Genomic DNA, 16,695 nt, shown 5'->3' with positions numbered 1-16,695 from the left:
ATTATTTTGACTAATATTCCCCATTTTATCTGCCATCAGTCATTGTTTTTGTACTTATAATGCTGATATGCTGTTTATTTCCTTTGAATATACATTCAATATTCAACCAATATTTGTCTCAAAGTTGTCTCCTTATGGCCAGCATTTGTCACAGCTTCATGCTACCATGAACTGCAGGCTTTAATACATTTACAGATAGCGATTCCAAAGTTTAATGGACTAAAATGACTGGTGTAGCCAAGCCTACGCTCCTGAGACCCTTCAATACATATCAGTAAATGCTATCAATAGCTCTTATATATAAGCTAGCTCGTATTTTGGGTTTATGGGTCCTGTAAATTCCTCCGGACAGAAAAAAAGCACCAGGATGTAAGTAAATACTCTCCGAAAATAAAATGAAAAAGAATTTTCAAAACAAGAGCTCCAGCTAGCTCCTTTTCCAGTAAAGGTCCATCCTGTCTAGTTCCTGCTGCTTTATCATCTTTATCTTGCAAATAAGTCAACTGATCTGTTTAAGGTGAGAACGCTTCCTGGTTGCTACAGGTACGCCGTATGACCTGCTGGTGAGTCTTGTGTGTCTGGCATTATGACAGGAAGAACAAAGGCAGGGAGAGAGCAGGTGGAGAATGACAAAGAGAAAACCTGTTACTGTGAACTACGCTGCTACTTTTCTCATAGACTCTCCCAAAGAAATCATTAGAGGAGCAATCCAAAGCATTTCATGTACCTGGCTTCAGCCGCATAATCTGGATCTGAGAAAGACTCTTCTTTACATGTGAATTTCTGTTGCTGAAAACTCTACAGAAAACAGCAGCAGACAGTGGATTGTATTGTACCATGATGAAAGCCATGGCAAAAGAGCAACATGAAAAGGAAAAAGCCTCACAGATTTATGGCCAGGAACTGAGCATGAAAGTGTTTCTGAACTGCTAGAGAAATAATGAAGAGAACTCCATACAGGTACATTATTTGATGTGTCTTTAATGTGTGCACGGTTAATGGAAACGGTGTGTTTTTTATTTTATTGCCTTACATAATTCTTTATACTATATATATATATATCAACTTCAAATGGTCACCTTTTGGTTTCTTTTTGGGTGGATGCAGACAAGCGGCTTCTTGTATCTTTCCAGGACTCTGAGCTTGGAGCGTCTGAAATGCTAGATTGCCCCTCCTGCCCGGCTATTATGAGAAGGTCTCTATGGAAAGGTCTCACTCTTGCTGCTTTTCATTTCTTTTACAAGGCAGGTAATACAGCAGGAGGAATACATAAGACATCTTCACTTGGCTTTGTAATAGCCATGGCGGGGCTGGGGGGACAAGGCTGAAGGGAAGGTCCCACTGCTTGAACCCCAGAGAGATCTAAGAGGTCAGCGAGTGCTTCATTTGAAAGGTGTATCATGCTTTAGAAATAAAATTAGAAGATTACAATCATGCTGACAAAATAAGAAGGGGAACCCTGCAAATACAATCTAAAGGAGCAGTACAAAATACAAACAAAGGGTTCTTTACAACAGATAGCAAGAATATAAACACCTTATATATTAATTGTAATAAATAATGATAATAAGGAACCCTTTTGTTCAATTATAACTCGGAATATAGTTTAAGACAACTGCCACTTATATCTCCTTACTGTGACAATAAACATACATTTGACATATTACATTTGTAGATTGCCATGAATACCTATGACCCGAGAAAATATCTGTGTATCTGGTAATGACGTACTGATGACTGCAGCTGACCCTTTTGGAAGATCTCTGCAGAGGGAAATAATTTTCCTCCAATCTGGAGTTTTTTGGCCAATAGTTGTACTCTACTGCACAAGCAACACAGAGGCTGTGCGCTATTTATATAGCTGTGTATACTTGTAGGATATCAGCATGCAAGTTTATGTGAAAATCAACTGGTTAACTCAACATTCAATAGTCAGATAATCTTGTGATATCCATCTTGTGTTTATGGACTGTTTTAGTGCTTTGGCACTGTCAGTTATTCCAAGTTTTGTACAGAGCTTCTGTGCTGATGTTCATTGTAAACACAACTCGCTTTCCCTGCTCTGTTTCCTGAACACAGAAGCGAGACAGGATGATGAGAAATACATTACCGTATACGCTGAAAGGAAAGGCCACTAGTAGAGGCCTTGCTACGGATCCCTCCATATTGCAGCACAGAATGGTTAACAGCTTTCATAAAAGATTAATTGCTTTATAATGTAATGGAAAAGGTGCAGTAGTTCAGGTTTTTAGATATTGTGGCACTTGAGTTTGAAATATTTACTTAAGCATATTTACGAACCAATCAGATATCAGTTTACTGTAGACAGATCAGTTAAAAGTATACCAATTTCTTCACTGGATTCAGCACTTATAACAGTTGGTCTGAGGTCTGAGGGTGCAGGAATTGGGCTGATCTGGGGTCTATAGGTATAAGAATAAGGGCTGCTCTGAGTTCTGAAGGTGCAGGAGTTGGGGCTGATTTGAGGTATGAAGGTGCAAGAATTGAGGTGTGAAGATGTAGGAATTGGAGCTGATCTGAAGTCTGAAGTTGCAGAAATTAGGACTGATCTGAGGTCTGAAAGTGCAGGAACTGGGCCTGATCTGAGGTGTGAAGATTCATAATTTGGGGTTGATCTGAGGTGTGAAGGTGCAGGAATTGGAGCTGTTCCGAGGTCTGAAGGTGCAGGAATTGGAGCTGATCCGAGGTCTGAAGGTGCAGGAATTGGAGCTGATCCGAGGTCTGAAGGTGCAGGAATTGGGGTTTATCTGAGGTTTGAAATTGCATGAACTGGGGCTGATCTGAGTTGAACTTGTTATTAGCAGTACACTTATTAGTACAAAGAAAATAAAAACAAACTATACAACTATGTCACACTATTATTCACTGACACGTCTGTTGTCTACATTTTGTAGATTAATACTTACAGGGTTATTCACAAAAGGTGAAGAGTTTGTAGAAGGCAGGAGAAGTGAACAATCTAGGACAAAATAACTGATTTGGAAACATTCTCCAATTCAGCTCACTTTCCAGCTCAGCTATGTTGTTCTAGATTGTTCATTTCTCCTGCCTTCTCCAAACTCTTCACCCTTTTGTGAATAACCCTGAGAATGGTGCTGACCCCTAGTCTAACCAATCATCCAGCCCTAACTAGATTTGATCTATTCAGTGACTGCCAGTGACCGCTTACGCTGATCATGCTTTTCTTAACAAAGTCTCTAAAGTAACCAAACTGGACAAGAAGATGTGCACAAATACAGTATACACTGCAATAATAAATACCGTAGTCTCATGTATGACAGCTTCTGAAATAAGAATTGCCCGCAACATCAAGTCAGGACCAGCATGCATGTGATTCGTTGCTGGGGGGTAACATGGTTCCTATTTCAGACACCGAAGAAGCCCTATGCAAGCCATGAACAGACCAGGCAGGTAATATTACTATTATTTTGTCACTTGTTATTTACTTTAGTCTTTAGGACCTTAAAATACACATTTAAATGTTCTAGATGTGAACAAAACTTACTAAATTATAGACTACTATACTGAAAGATATCCCTTTACTTCCTGTCCCACCGACACAATATGAAGAGCAAGGAAATATCTCTAAACTAAAGGGATATCCCCTCTTAGACAGGTGTCACTGGAATAGAGGTCCTCTCTGGAGGATTTTCCTTCTCTTCCTGTTCTAGTGACAACTGCAACATTTGGGATTTCCCATCACTTTCTACCCCTTTTAAAAAGTCTCACCACAGGGGACTTAAACATAAACTGACAGAGGTTCTAACTCTTCTCCACTCTAACTAAAATTAAATACTAAATGCTTTGGCTTTAGATATGTTTAAATAGTGGTTGTACCCAAACTATATGCTTTGGAATACATTCTGGTCACTTGAATCAGACTTGTTACATCTCAATGGGAATTTGGTGGTGACATTGTGCCACTCAGCTATGGTATCACACACTTTATAGTGTAATATCATTATAAAACGCAAAAGGGAGAGTGGAGTCCTCTTGAAATGACTTGAAATGAGAGACAATCAGTCTTTTTAATTACTCGGTTCACAAAGGTGACATACATTTAAAAATGTTTTCATATTTAATGCTACCTAGTGCTTATTTTTTAATTAAGGTGCATTCTTATGTAAGGTGCATTTTTATATGTGAGTGCATAAGTCCATTATGCACCTAATATGTAGAGTATTTAGTGGTATTTATATTGTCAGTTATGATACTGCTCACAGTGTGTGACAATAACCTATAATTATCATTGTTAATTTGTTAGATGTCTACTTGTTCTCCACCCTTCTCTTGTCCCTGTAAATGATTAAACGTAAAGCTGGCATCCCTGTGCATAGAGCTAGCAACAATACCGAGCCAGTTATCTTCAGGCTTTTAAAACTATCACTAAACTTTTATTGTTCTCCATAAAGCTATGCGTTTCCCTTTTCATACCCCTCCCTTTTAATGAACCAATTAAACATGTACATTAGTTAGTGGAACTATGGGAAAGCCAAAAGAGACATATCTCTCACTCTGTCTCTAGGATTAGCACACAGTTTTTGTTTTTCTGAATCCCTTGTGTCGCATAGTTTAATTACATGTTGATAAGGCCAGAAGATCTGTTTTCACTTTCTTAATCAGGGTTCTGCTTAGTCTGCAGTATTATCACTCTGTGAAAAGGGTAGTCTTAAGCTGGCCATACACAGGTCAAATTTATGACCATTTTTCTCCAACCAGTTTGTCTGAGAAGCTTATCAGAAAACTTTGGCCAAGCAGTGTCTGCATTCAATCAGTTAAGGCATTGTCTGGGCATTGAGCAGCCACTGCTCTAGCGGCTGTTGAATACAATAGGGGCATGGGGGATTCCTCCATTTTTAACATGGATGGAGGAATCTGTTACATTTTTCAATAGAAAAAAACTAGAATAGAAATAAATCAGACTTAGATGGACACATGGTCGGACTATTGTTTTCTTTTGGATAAAAGATTTAAAAGAGCATTATGGGGCAACCTTTTTTGGCCATAGTTCTCTTTAGGGTCACAGTATTAGACATATACTAATGTCCTCCTGTGACCCAAAACTCAGCATATAACCGGCTATTGTCCGCTATATGCTGACAGTACAGAGCCACGCTGCAGCCGGGACGAATCCCGACAATACTGTTGAGATCCATCCCGCTACCTGATCGTCATTTGTCTCTGCCTCTCTAGAGGCAGAGCCAGCTGTGCCCGCTCCCTCCCTGTCTGTTCCTCCAGTCAGTGCTGGAGAAACAGAGAGGGGGGGGAATCCCTACGGGGATCGGTGACTGACAGAAGATCATGAACTGAGCGATCCGTGGTTTGTGATCGCTCAGTTCCCGCTCAATAGATCTGATGTGTGACGGCTTCAGTGTCACACGTCGGCTCTAATTATGGGGATGAGCGTAATTCACTCTCCCGATAACTCTCCTTCAATCCATATGAATAAAATCTAACCATTATAAGCACCCCTGGCCGTGTTATATGGTTTGTCTGGATTGCTTTGCATGTAAATTTGTAGAAACAAATATACATGAAGGTTTAAAAAAAGGGAATTCATATATTTAACGACATACAGTTACCAGAATACAATATTTTTGGCTACTGTGGGCCTCTAAAGAGGAAATCTAGCCACATACAGTATATGAAAATATGATTTAATGTATGTTATTTGTTAACTAAAATCAATAATGTACATAGTCCCTATGCCCAACAGTTACCTACAGATGATCCAGAAGAAGGAAAAAACCTATAAAGCATGATTCATTTTGCTCAAACAGGAGAAACAAATGCCCTCCTAATCCCCTAAGGCAGTGGTTCCCAATCTTTTTACTTGCGTACCCCTTGGCAGTCCATTTGTCTAAATTGTAACCCTCAGTGGGGATGGGGCAGAGGGCAGGGCTAAGAGTGAAGCATGTAGCTCTCCGTGCCAAATGGCAAATTGTACAAACAGTAGGACTGGCTCAAATGCCACTATGTTATTGGGATGAAGGAGGGAGCTGGGAGGCTGGGGTGGGGGGTGATCTTTGGGGCATGTCGTGGTATGTCCAGTGTTATCTTGTGGCCTCTTTGGGGTGAAGCCTGTGACACTGGATTTCTGTGGGTTGGAGGGCTAGGCATCTCTCCGTGATGGGTGACTGGGCCATGGAGAATGCAGATGGCGCACTGGTACAGTCTGGTGACTCACATGCATGTTGCAGTTCAAAGAAGGCTGCAGCTGCCCTTTCTGTGCTCCATGCAAAGTGTATTGGAGAGGATTGATGATGCATTGCGGAATCAGTCTCATCTGATGGAGGCACCTTAATGGACTGAAGAGAGGTGGGTTGAGCAGATCCTGGTGCGACTCAGGACTTACAATCTCTGTCCTAAGCTGCGTCCTCCTCATGCCAAATTGCAGAAGGCAGCATCCACCCTTGAGAGAAGCAGAGGGCACATCACTCACGGGGACTGATTAAGGTTTTGGCAGCCAGAACTATAGAATGAGTGTGGGAAATACAGAATTTATTCCCTGACTCCCCACTGCCACAGACTTTTTATTCAATTACAAATATATGTTCAAGCACCCCTAAAAATGCTGCCAAGTACCCCTGAGGGCACTCGTACTACAGGTTGGGAACCGCTGCCCTAAGGCAATAGGATCGGATAATCTCTGGTGTGATTACTTGTAAAATGTAAATATCTAGTTATATTCTGTGCATTTTGGAATGTGTTGACTAGAGGTGACTAGAACAAGTTCCTCAGGTAGCCTATTCCACATTTTCACAGCTCTTACTGTGAAGAAGCCGTATGTGGAGATTAAACTCTTTTTTTTTTCAGATTCAAAGAATGACCTGTTGTCCATTGCAATAATATAACCTTACACTAAGTTCACTATATGGATTGTTTATGTACAGTATTTATTTGTAAATACAACTAGTATAAGTACCTAATATCTGTCTTAAGATGATTGTCCTGTAATCCACTACAGGGTAAAGATTGCCATACTTACACCTAAAGATTATCTGCAGATTTTCTATGGTCAGATGGAAAAAGTGCAAGAGATTCCTCCATCTACGCTAAACTGTGTGGATGGAGGAATCTCCCACTGCGCCAAGCTTCACTATCTTGCTAGTTGGCTCCGCTGGCTCTCAAAATACCTGAACAATGCCTGCATCCAATCAGATTGTTCAGGTATTTTGAGAGCCAGCGGGGCCGACTAGCAAGATATTAAAGCTTGGCCCAGTGGGAGATTCCTCTATCCACACAGTTTAGCGTAGATGGAGGAATCTGTTGCACTTTTTCCATCTGACCATAGAAAATCTGCAGAAAATCTATAGGTGTATGGCCAGCTTTACACAGACTAGAAGATATGTGCTACAAGCCATCAAGCTCTTGCAGTGTTAATGGAACCTCTAGTCAGGCTCTGTGTAGGAGGATGGGATGGAGGGTTTTACAGGAGGAAGAGAGCACAGTGTGGATCTCGGGAGGGCAGACATGTGAATATATAATGTACTGAGCAGTCTGGAGGAAGAGGGATCACACAGGTAATGACATTGCTGCAGAGGTAAATAGTGTAGTACCCCTCCTGGCAGAAATGAATGAGTGGCGCTAGAAATATTTGGCAGGTAGTTTTCACTGCATATGTAGTTTAATACTGTGCTCAGTTGTTTGCCTGGAGTTATTTTATAAGAATAAGAATGTTTATTGGCATAACGTCTATCTGAAATAGGTCATTTAGAGAAGTTGAACTGGTTTGGGTGACAGAATGCTGAGTTTCTCCTAAATGTTTATAAAATATTCACAGAAGCATTTTTAGTTTGGAAAGTTCTCTGTAACAAGATCAGGAAATGATGTTGTTTTTTTTCTTTTTATCCTCCACTATGACTTTGGAATTATCGCTAGACTGTCTGTCAACCACATTAATATGCATGGACCTGACATGTATTATTCATTTAGATAAATACATACAACCTACCACAAGGCCATTATAAGAATATATTGCATTATATTTTATGGTTAGGTAACAGCTCAGGTACTATATTGAATTTTCCTGGGGTCCTAGGTAAAATCATATACAGTCAACCCCTGATATTCGCTGGGGTTATGTTCATAGAGCACCCGTGAATTGTGAAAACTGCAAATTTTGAATGTCGTCAAAAAAATGCCTATAAATGCCTATTTTTATAGTTTAAAGCCTAACTATGCCCCCAAACACGTTAATTTCATTTCAAACTCAGCTTAATACATTACCCTAAAAAAAAAAGAATGTAAAGGCAAATAAGTATACTGTACAGTACTGTACTGCTATGTCTCCCGCAGTGTTAGAATGTAAAATACTGATGTTACCCCTATATGGGAAAAATCAGCGAACGACCGAGGCCGCAAACTCTGAACCACGACCTAGCGGGGGTCAGCTGTATATTTTTAGGGGTATATCTTACCTTTACTTTGATTTTTTGCAAAAGAGGTATAAGTGGTGAAAGCCTGAAGTTCAGTATTTGACAATGCTGTTTTCACTTTTATTATCAGCATTACTAGTAGTCTTAGTTTACTAAAGCTGAATCAACCAAATCTGATCCAAGGGCAACACGGTCAGCACTAGACATGTGCACTGCCAAACAATTCGTTTAATTTCGTTTCGTTTTAAATTTGGATTTGTGTTATTTCGTTTTTCAGGATTCGGGTGTGAAAGTCAATTCGGATTCGGAATTCGGATTCGGGCGAAATTCGGTAGCGTTAGTACGAACGTTCGTTTCGTTTTCTGTTCTTATTCGTTTCGTTTGTTCGTTTGCAGCAAAAGTGACATTTGAGGATGAAAAAATATTTTTCTCCTTCTCTAATGTCACTTTGCTCCAACGAACGAAACGAATAAGAACAGAAAACGAAACGAACGTTCGTACTAACGGTACCGAATTTCGGATATGGAAATTCGGATTCGTCTGCATCCGTTATGTCTGTAATTCGGAATTTGGATACATCCAAATGTCCGAATTTTTGAAAATTCGTCCGAATTTCGATTCACAACGAAACGAATCGCACATGTCTAGTCAGCACCACCAAGCTCGCCAAGCTTCAATCTGAAAATCGAAGGAGCTGAGTGGAATATTCTTGGCCAAACAGTGACCCTAGCCATTTGCATGCAGTCACTGTCCAGGTATTCTGACAGCTGTGGGAGCAGTCACTTTCAGAACACAATAGCCAATGATAGGATCCTCCAACCACGCTATTTAGTGTGGATGGGGGAATTATTAATTTCAGGTATTTCATGATTTTCAGGAAGGGAAATTGACACCTCCGATGACAATCAGTGACAGCATAGATGAAAGCTATTTACGGGCACTCACAAAGAGGAGGACCCCCCAAAGACAAAGTGGTAACCCAGATGGAGAAATCCACATACGAGCGAGTCAAAAAGAGCGCCAAATAATTATCTCATAACTCCGAAAGCCCTTTATTAATATCACAAATTTTAAAGGAACGCAATATGCAGTCAGAATGTTTCAGGGGCCAAAAATCACCCTTCATCAGGGCTTAGGGCAATGTATCAAATGGTATCTAATGGACTCAAAGTATAAGCTCCTGCATACACAACTCTGTGAGGAGTAAAGGTCAGTCTAATCATTGTGTCTACGTAGAATGGTGACAACTGATAGGCAACTGATTGGGTCCTTGTCCTGTGTCTCTTTCCTTCTCTCAGACCAATGCAATACAATAGGCTACAAGTCAAATTTAGGTACTTACACATCTTCGTTTAAAAAAATTAATTTAATAATTTATTATTGAATACTAGGGTTGCACAGATACCAAGTATAGTACTCGGTACAAGTACGAGTACATATACCGATACTTTTGAGCTCCAAGACTACACTAGAGAAAAATTCAAAAATTAGGAGGCAGCTTTCATTTGTAAGGAGCACACGGAGCTCCTGGGATTTGTACATCTCTGTTTTAATGTACAATTTTGTTTTTAGAAATATATATAAGGGATGCACAGATACCAGTTTTGCGAGTACGAGTACGAGTACTGGTACTTGCCGAGTACTTACAAGTACGAGTACTGATACATTTTTGTTTATTGTCATGTGACAGTTTTTCTAAAACAATACAGACTAATGATTTCACGACAGTGGTGAAGTGCCAGAGCCAGGTCCCAGCTGCAACTGCTGCAACCCTGGTAGTTCTCATGAAAATGCCAAGTATCTGCACTGGTACTCGAAAGTATCTGTGCATCCCTATTGAATACAGTGCTGCATTATTTTATGTATTTTATATCTGCTTGGAATTCAGCTTTGGGGTTTGCCTATTCATGTTTGCTTTAGAGCAGAAAGGGTAAGCAAAACAAACTTTTCACAGCCCAGTTTACCGGTTGGATCCCCTTGCAAAATCAATTTCTGACCCAGGGCTAGTTCAGTATTCACATTAAGAGCCTTCCATCAAGTGACATCTCTTGGGCCTATCTATTGGTTGTCCTTACTCTCCCTGCTCTAAGGCTGCCAGAGCAGCAATGTGAACTGAGCCCTCGGCAAACCTGTTACATTCTCTTATATTAGGCCACTTTATGACAGTATGACAAATAAGTAAAAAAAACAATAATTCTGGATGCATTCTTACCAGAATATCTTTTCAAAGGAAGCATTTTCACTAGTAAGCTTTGTTCTTAGTCAGATATTTAATTATGTAAGTATGTAAGAACTGCTACATGGTAATAACCTTGTACCCAAATGTGCAGATCACTGATTATGAGATATGATGTAATATCACCTAAAGAGATGTATAATATTTGGGATAATCTGTGGTTCCTCTTCAATTACTGTCACAATGGGGTTTATTTGTTAATGTAGTTCAAATCAAAGTGAAGATGTGAAAGTAGATCAGCAGCCAAATTAACTTTCTTCTATGAATCCTTTTAAAGCAATCAGAACAAAAAAAAGATGAAAAGTGATTAACTGCTATAGGCTACTGCATTGTTAATTATTCTGTCTGAATAATGTCTTAAAGGTACCCATAGACATGCACTAACAGTCAACCAATCTCTATGCAACTGGACTAGGTTAGAGGCTTATGCTTATCCCTGTGGCCAGCAGAAGATTATGCCAGACAGTCCCTCCTGACAGGTCTTTGGAATAATTCATTTTGGAATAATCATTATTATTTACCCCTTCATAAGCTGGTTCTGGAGGTATCTGCTGGGAGACCCCTGGATGTCTTCATATCATAAAAATGCAAACTCAGAGTTTAGCCGTGCATGTTTATTTGACTGGCGATTCTGAGTCTAGTGTGACCAGTCCTGCATGTCAGACCACTCTCTAATGTCTATGGATGGCCTGGGTTTTTTTTTTTTTACCTGGTTTTTAGCAGGCCTTGATAAATTAGTAGAAACTCATAGTTGTTCCTCTCTGTAAAAGGTGAAGATGAAGAGGAACCAGACTATTCTCTTTGTTTTCCAGTGCTGGTCTTATACCAGCATCCAGGCATTTTACCTTACAAATGGTTGACAATGCCTGGCAGATTTGTAAATCCTATCCATTTGTGTTGATTTGTTTTTGTTCTTAGATCTAGATTGCACTACCATTTTTCTGTTGGTAATTCTTGGTATATTGCATCTAAAGTAGGGTTTATTTCTCTATTGATAAGAAATGAGTCTTACACTTATATTTAGAGAGAGAACTACCACTCTACAGAGACCTAAACTGGTCACCATGAGTTGTCTCATCAGAAGACCACTGATTAACTATTATAGGTCATATGAGAGCAGCTCATCCAACCCAAGGCCACAGAAGTACTTGAATACACTTAAAGACACACAGCACAGGATAGCACTGGATTTCTGGTATAAATGGTACAGATTGAAGCTGAACTCTAGACAAGTAAATGGGCAGTTGAAATACATATAAGGGAATTGTTTTACCTGACTGAGAATTATTATTTATTATTATTTATTCCCAGATAATTTTTTTTTCATTCTCAAGTCATTCTGAATTGAGAAAGCTGGTTGGATGACCAGTGAAATGTCTTCAAGGAAAAATACAGCAAGTCCAGTTGGCCTTGACTTATTTTTTGACAGATATACCATGACCTGGATGAATGAGAACTTTCACAGACTTACCTGACTGAAGGATTTCTAATTATTCTGAGCAGCCAATCTTGTGTTCCTAGCTCCCCTGCCAGAAAATGGAGCCAGGTCATTGACTCTCAGGGCAGCAGTGGCACAATTTAGTTAACAACACTTGCAGGGTTATCACAAAAGGATGAGGCGTTTGGCAGAAGGCAGGAGAAGTGAACAATCTAGACCAAAATAGCTGATTTGGAAAAATTCTCAAATTTAGCTCACTTTCCAGTTCAGCTATTATGACCTAGATTGTTCATTTCTCCTGCTTTCTACAAACTCTTCACCCTTTTGTGAATAACCCTATTGGTCATAACACAAGCAAGCCATTTGCTTGATCAAGGAAGCATCAATAGCAAACTAATGAGGTTGGCACATGCAGAAAAATTGATTGGTTCCTAGTGCCCCTCCATCTCCCAGACTGATTTTAATTTTACAGGACAGTTGAAGAGGTTAAAGGAGAACTATAGGGTTAAGGCTTTTCCCCATAGTTCTCCTTAGGGTAACGGGAGGACACAAACTAACGTCCTCCTGTCACCCTAGGCTCAGTATACCGCGAGCAGTAGCTTGAGGTATACTGAGACGCCGCAGCTGAAGCGGATCCCGACAATTGTGCCAGGATCCGCCCAGCTGTGTGACTGACAACTGGCTCTGCCTATCTAGAGGCAGAGCCAGCTGTACCCGCCCCCTCCCCCGTCCGATCCACCAGTCAGCGCTGGCGGATCGGAGGGGGGAATCCAGCCCCTCCCCTGTCACGGCACAGAGCTGTGACAGGATGGAGAGGTGAGCGAACGCCGGTATGTGTTCGCTCACCTCTCGATCTACTGAACCGACCTGTGACAGTCTCATTGTCACAGGTTGGCTGGAACTATGAGGTGAGTGAAAAGCACCCACCTCATAGTTCTCCTTTAATAGCAAGTCAGTCATTTACTTATACTAGTTGCATTTAGGAAAAAAAATCTTGATGAGTACATATCTGCAGTAAATGGTGTTTTTTATATCTGGTTTAACATGAATTTCTTATAATGTGTTTATTAAAATACTTTGTGTAAACAGATGACAATGTACTCTGTTATCACCTTTGTAACACTGTTTATCTATTTGCAGCTGTCACATTGCAATCAATGTAGAGGATATTTTTGTTACAACTACAAGGTTGTCCCAGTGCTAGGAAACAGACACACTGGCCATTATTACTAAATATTTCCTTGATAAGAATTGGGGAAAACAATTTACTGTGAAGATGGCAAACTCTCAGCTCAAGTGCCTGGAGGATGAACTGGAATTTGTAGACATTACTGAGGCAAGCCCCCAATTTTATTACTCTGAAAAGCAAAGGTCTGCCTTGGAAATACTATTAAGCTCTGGAGAAAATGACTTTCAAAGCTACCTAAAAAGTGAAGAAATGCGACCGTTTCTGTCCAGAGAGGAAGTGGTTTCCATGGCAAGTTCTGCAGTGGATTCACAGCTGGGAAAAATAGAGTATGAGGAAGACTCGGAGCTGGATGATGATCTTAGTATCAGTTACTGGCCTGGAAAAACTGATGTCCCAACCCCCATGCTGGATCTGGGGTGGCCAGAAGGAGATACCTGGAAAGGGATTACACGGGCTGAGGTCTACACTCACCCTCCTTCAAATAATGCTCCACACATAAAGGTGGTCATCAGAAGAGCCATTCAAGGTGCTACAAAGGTACGCTTCACTTTCAGCCTTATTTTAATTTTTTATTTCACAAATGAAGCCTGTTGAAACTGTTTTATTTAAAGAGTCAGTTCACTGAAAATTAATATTTTAGGTTTTGGTGGACCTGGACTACTTACACTTTTACATTTTAAAGTAGATAGCAAACAACAATCTCAATGTACATCTAACAACTATGCAGAGTGATAGTTTTGGGGTACTGTATAAGGACCTTTAGACCCATCGACATACTTCTTTCTTCCTACCGATAGCTTTACAAACTAGTAACTTTCCCCACACAGCTAATATCAACTTTCACGTTAAAGGAGGTGGGGTGCTTAGGATGTACTGGTATTCCCAGGCAGTTAGGAAGTGGGAAGAACTGCAGGATCTGAAAGGTGGTGGTTGTTCATGCCACAAAGACATACAGTACAGAAAGATTCTAGAGTAATGAGATTATTATACAGATTATTTAGCAGGAAAAACATTATTAGCATGCGTTTCAATGTCCAGCTCTTTAACTGAAAATATTCTTCCTCTGAAGATAGTTTAAAGCCATCTGAACATTTAGTTTACTTTTAGCTAAATACATTCCAGGCGCACCAAAACAAAATGTGTGTAATGTCTTGGAAAACAGCTACAGTCTAAGTAGAAAAGCATACAGTATATCCTGCCAACATGCTGCTAAATTCTGGCTCTCTGTGTGAAAGCAGTGGTCTCTCTACAGAGGAGCCATGACAAGGCAGCGTGGCTTCCACATATTTTGCAAATGTTGTGCAACTAAAACCTCTGTTTTTAACACAATTTGTAATTTGTTTTTTTGCAGGCTAGTTGGTAAGTGTGCTGGAAAATTGTTGTGTTTGTTCTACAGAGGTGCAACATGCCCACAGAGCTAGAGTTCACCAATCAGCAGGGAGCATGAGATGTGCTGATTGCACAGGAGTGACTCAGTAGGAGGTGTGTTAAATCTCTTCAGAGAGAACACTGCTTCCACATAGATCAAGGGTCCTTCTCTGCAGCATTCTGGCTGGACACAGGCTTGTCTACTCAGGCTGTGGCTCCTGAATTAAATTGAATGTTTAGCTTTTATCATGAAAAATGATAAAACGCAGTCAAATAAAGGTAGAAAACAAATAAAACAAGTTTCCTTAAACACAAACAACGGACGGTACCTCTGGCTATTTCACAGTCACCTGCTGTTCCTCCATCGCAGATGTTAGATAAAGTCATATGATACGAATGATAAGAACACAAGGATAAATCAGTCAACAGATATGAAGTTGCAAAGTTCATTTCCTGCAGAGTTATTCAGTGTAGTTCTGTGTAGTGTTGTATTTCTGGGATCCAGTCCTATAGGCTCTGGGCTACACAGGGTCCAACATGTCCATCCATAGTGAGCTCAGCTCAGGTTTCCACAAGGCAGGGCTTTTGTTATCAGTTATGTATATTTTCTGTATTGGCTGCACTGAACATTGTTCATGGTAAATAAAAAGTGTATATTTTGGGACAAAATACAATGACTTGTAGAAAAGACATTTGGGCTAAGCTTACAGGATTACAGAGAATTACAAACTGCCCTTGTTTTATTATGTTATCACATTTCCTTCTTAAAAAGGTATGTAAAAAACATATTTTTTAGTTTAAGATTTAGATAAAATAGATCTTCTAAATAATCATATCAACCTTTGTGTCAATGTTTTACAACAGTGTTTCTATGTATAGTTTGTAAATATATAATTACATGGAGACCGCCATATTTGCTCATTGAATATTCAGGCTTTGCTTCCTGCTTGCAGCACTACATAATAGTTGTGCTTTACTGTGCTTTCTCACAACGCAAGTCTTTATGTGGTGTACAGATTATCTCAACAATTGTTAAACAAGAATGTAAAAAGAATGTAAAAAACATACCCTTGCAGTGGGGCTACCCCAGCACTGCAAGGGATAAGTGCTTGTTTTGTCTAGGGGCTCAAATAAAGCAGATATACTCACCTGATCTTTGGTCCCACCAGGCTGGTAGATTGGTCCCCGCAAACTCTACTCCCCTGGGCTCTGACGGTCTAAGGACCGCTGATGTCGTCACAACTAATGCAAGTCTATTGATTTGCATTAGATGTAAGGGACGCAGAGGGACATTCCCATGCCAGAGTGGAGGGGAAAAGAGGTCCACTGCAGAACCAAGGATCCGGTGAGTATATCTGTTTTATTTGAGCCCCCTGAACAAAGCAGTACTTTACACTTGCAGTGCCGGGGTAGCCCCACTGCAAGAATAAGTTCTTTAAATTACAGGGGTTCTTTGAAACCTAACTGTGGGATTCATTTTTTTCAGTTTTGGACAGAGTGGTAAAGAGTTAAATCCTGTGTCAGGTTTTTATGTCTGTCCCCATTGGGGAGACTTTCCCTCATTTCCTGCCCTGTGATACATATACGAGAAATGGTGACTGTAATAATCGCCAACCCAGGAGGACACATCTAGCAATAAAAACATTGTCAGGAGTTCTAACTTTTTCTCACTCTGCTAAAAATGTGTTTTAGTCATTGCTCCCATAAAAACATGAAAGACTTTGATTCCGCTTTAAACATAGGGATCTGTAGATTAGCTACTAAAGAGAGCTTTATATTTCACTGGAGCCATTCAGTCGCTCACTGGCACTGCTTAGAGTGCGACTCCTACCAAAACTTTTTATTTTGTTTTGGATAAATCAGGGATAGTTTAGAGCCACTGTTAAGATTTTATCATAAAACAGAAGTCATCAACTTGCGCAACTAGATTGATTGTTTATGGGCTATATATTTATAGTATCAAAGGAACTCCAGTTTTACTGGTAATTAATCCAGAGTAGATGTGTGCACTGATCCTGCAGCCTGGTTAGTTGGATAGGGAAACATCCATGTAACAGCACTGTGA

General features: G+C 40.1%; 1 protein-coding gene across 1 annotated transcript in view; it reads left to right on the top strand.

The window, feature by feature from the left end:
* Positions 1–585: 585 nt before the first annotated feature.
* FAM83E (family with sequence similarity 83 member E) overlaps positions 586–16,695 on the top strand; it is a 59,285-nt gene continuing 43,175 nt past the window's right edge. The window contains exons 1-2 of the mRNA XM_018576523.1: positions 586–960; positions 13,214–13,799. Of these exons, the coding sequence (XP_018432025.1) occupies positions 13,350–13,799 (450 nt within the window). The 5' untranslated portion in view covers positions 586–960; positions 13,214–13,349. The remainder of the gene's footprint in view (positions 961–13,213; positions 13,800–16,695) is intronic.

This window comes from Nanorana parkeri, unplaced genomic scaffold (assembly GCF_000935625.1).
Source record: "Nanorana parkeri isolate BGI_ZX_2015 unplaced genomic scaffold, ASM93562v1 scaffold69, whole genome shotgun sequence".
NCBI lineage: Eukaryota > Metazoa > Chordata > Amphibia > Anura > Dicroglossidae > Nanorana > Nanorana parkeri.
This window is presented reverse-complemented; position numbering and strand designations above follow the sequence as displayed.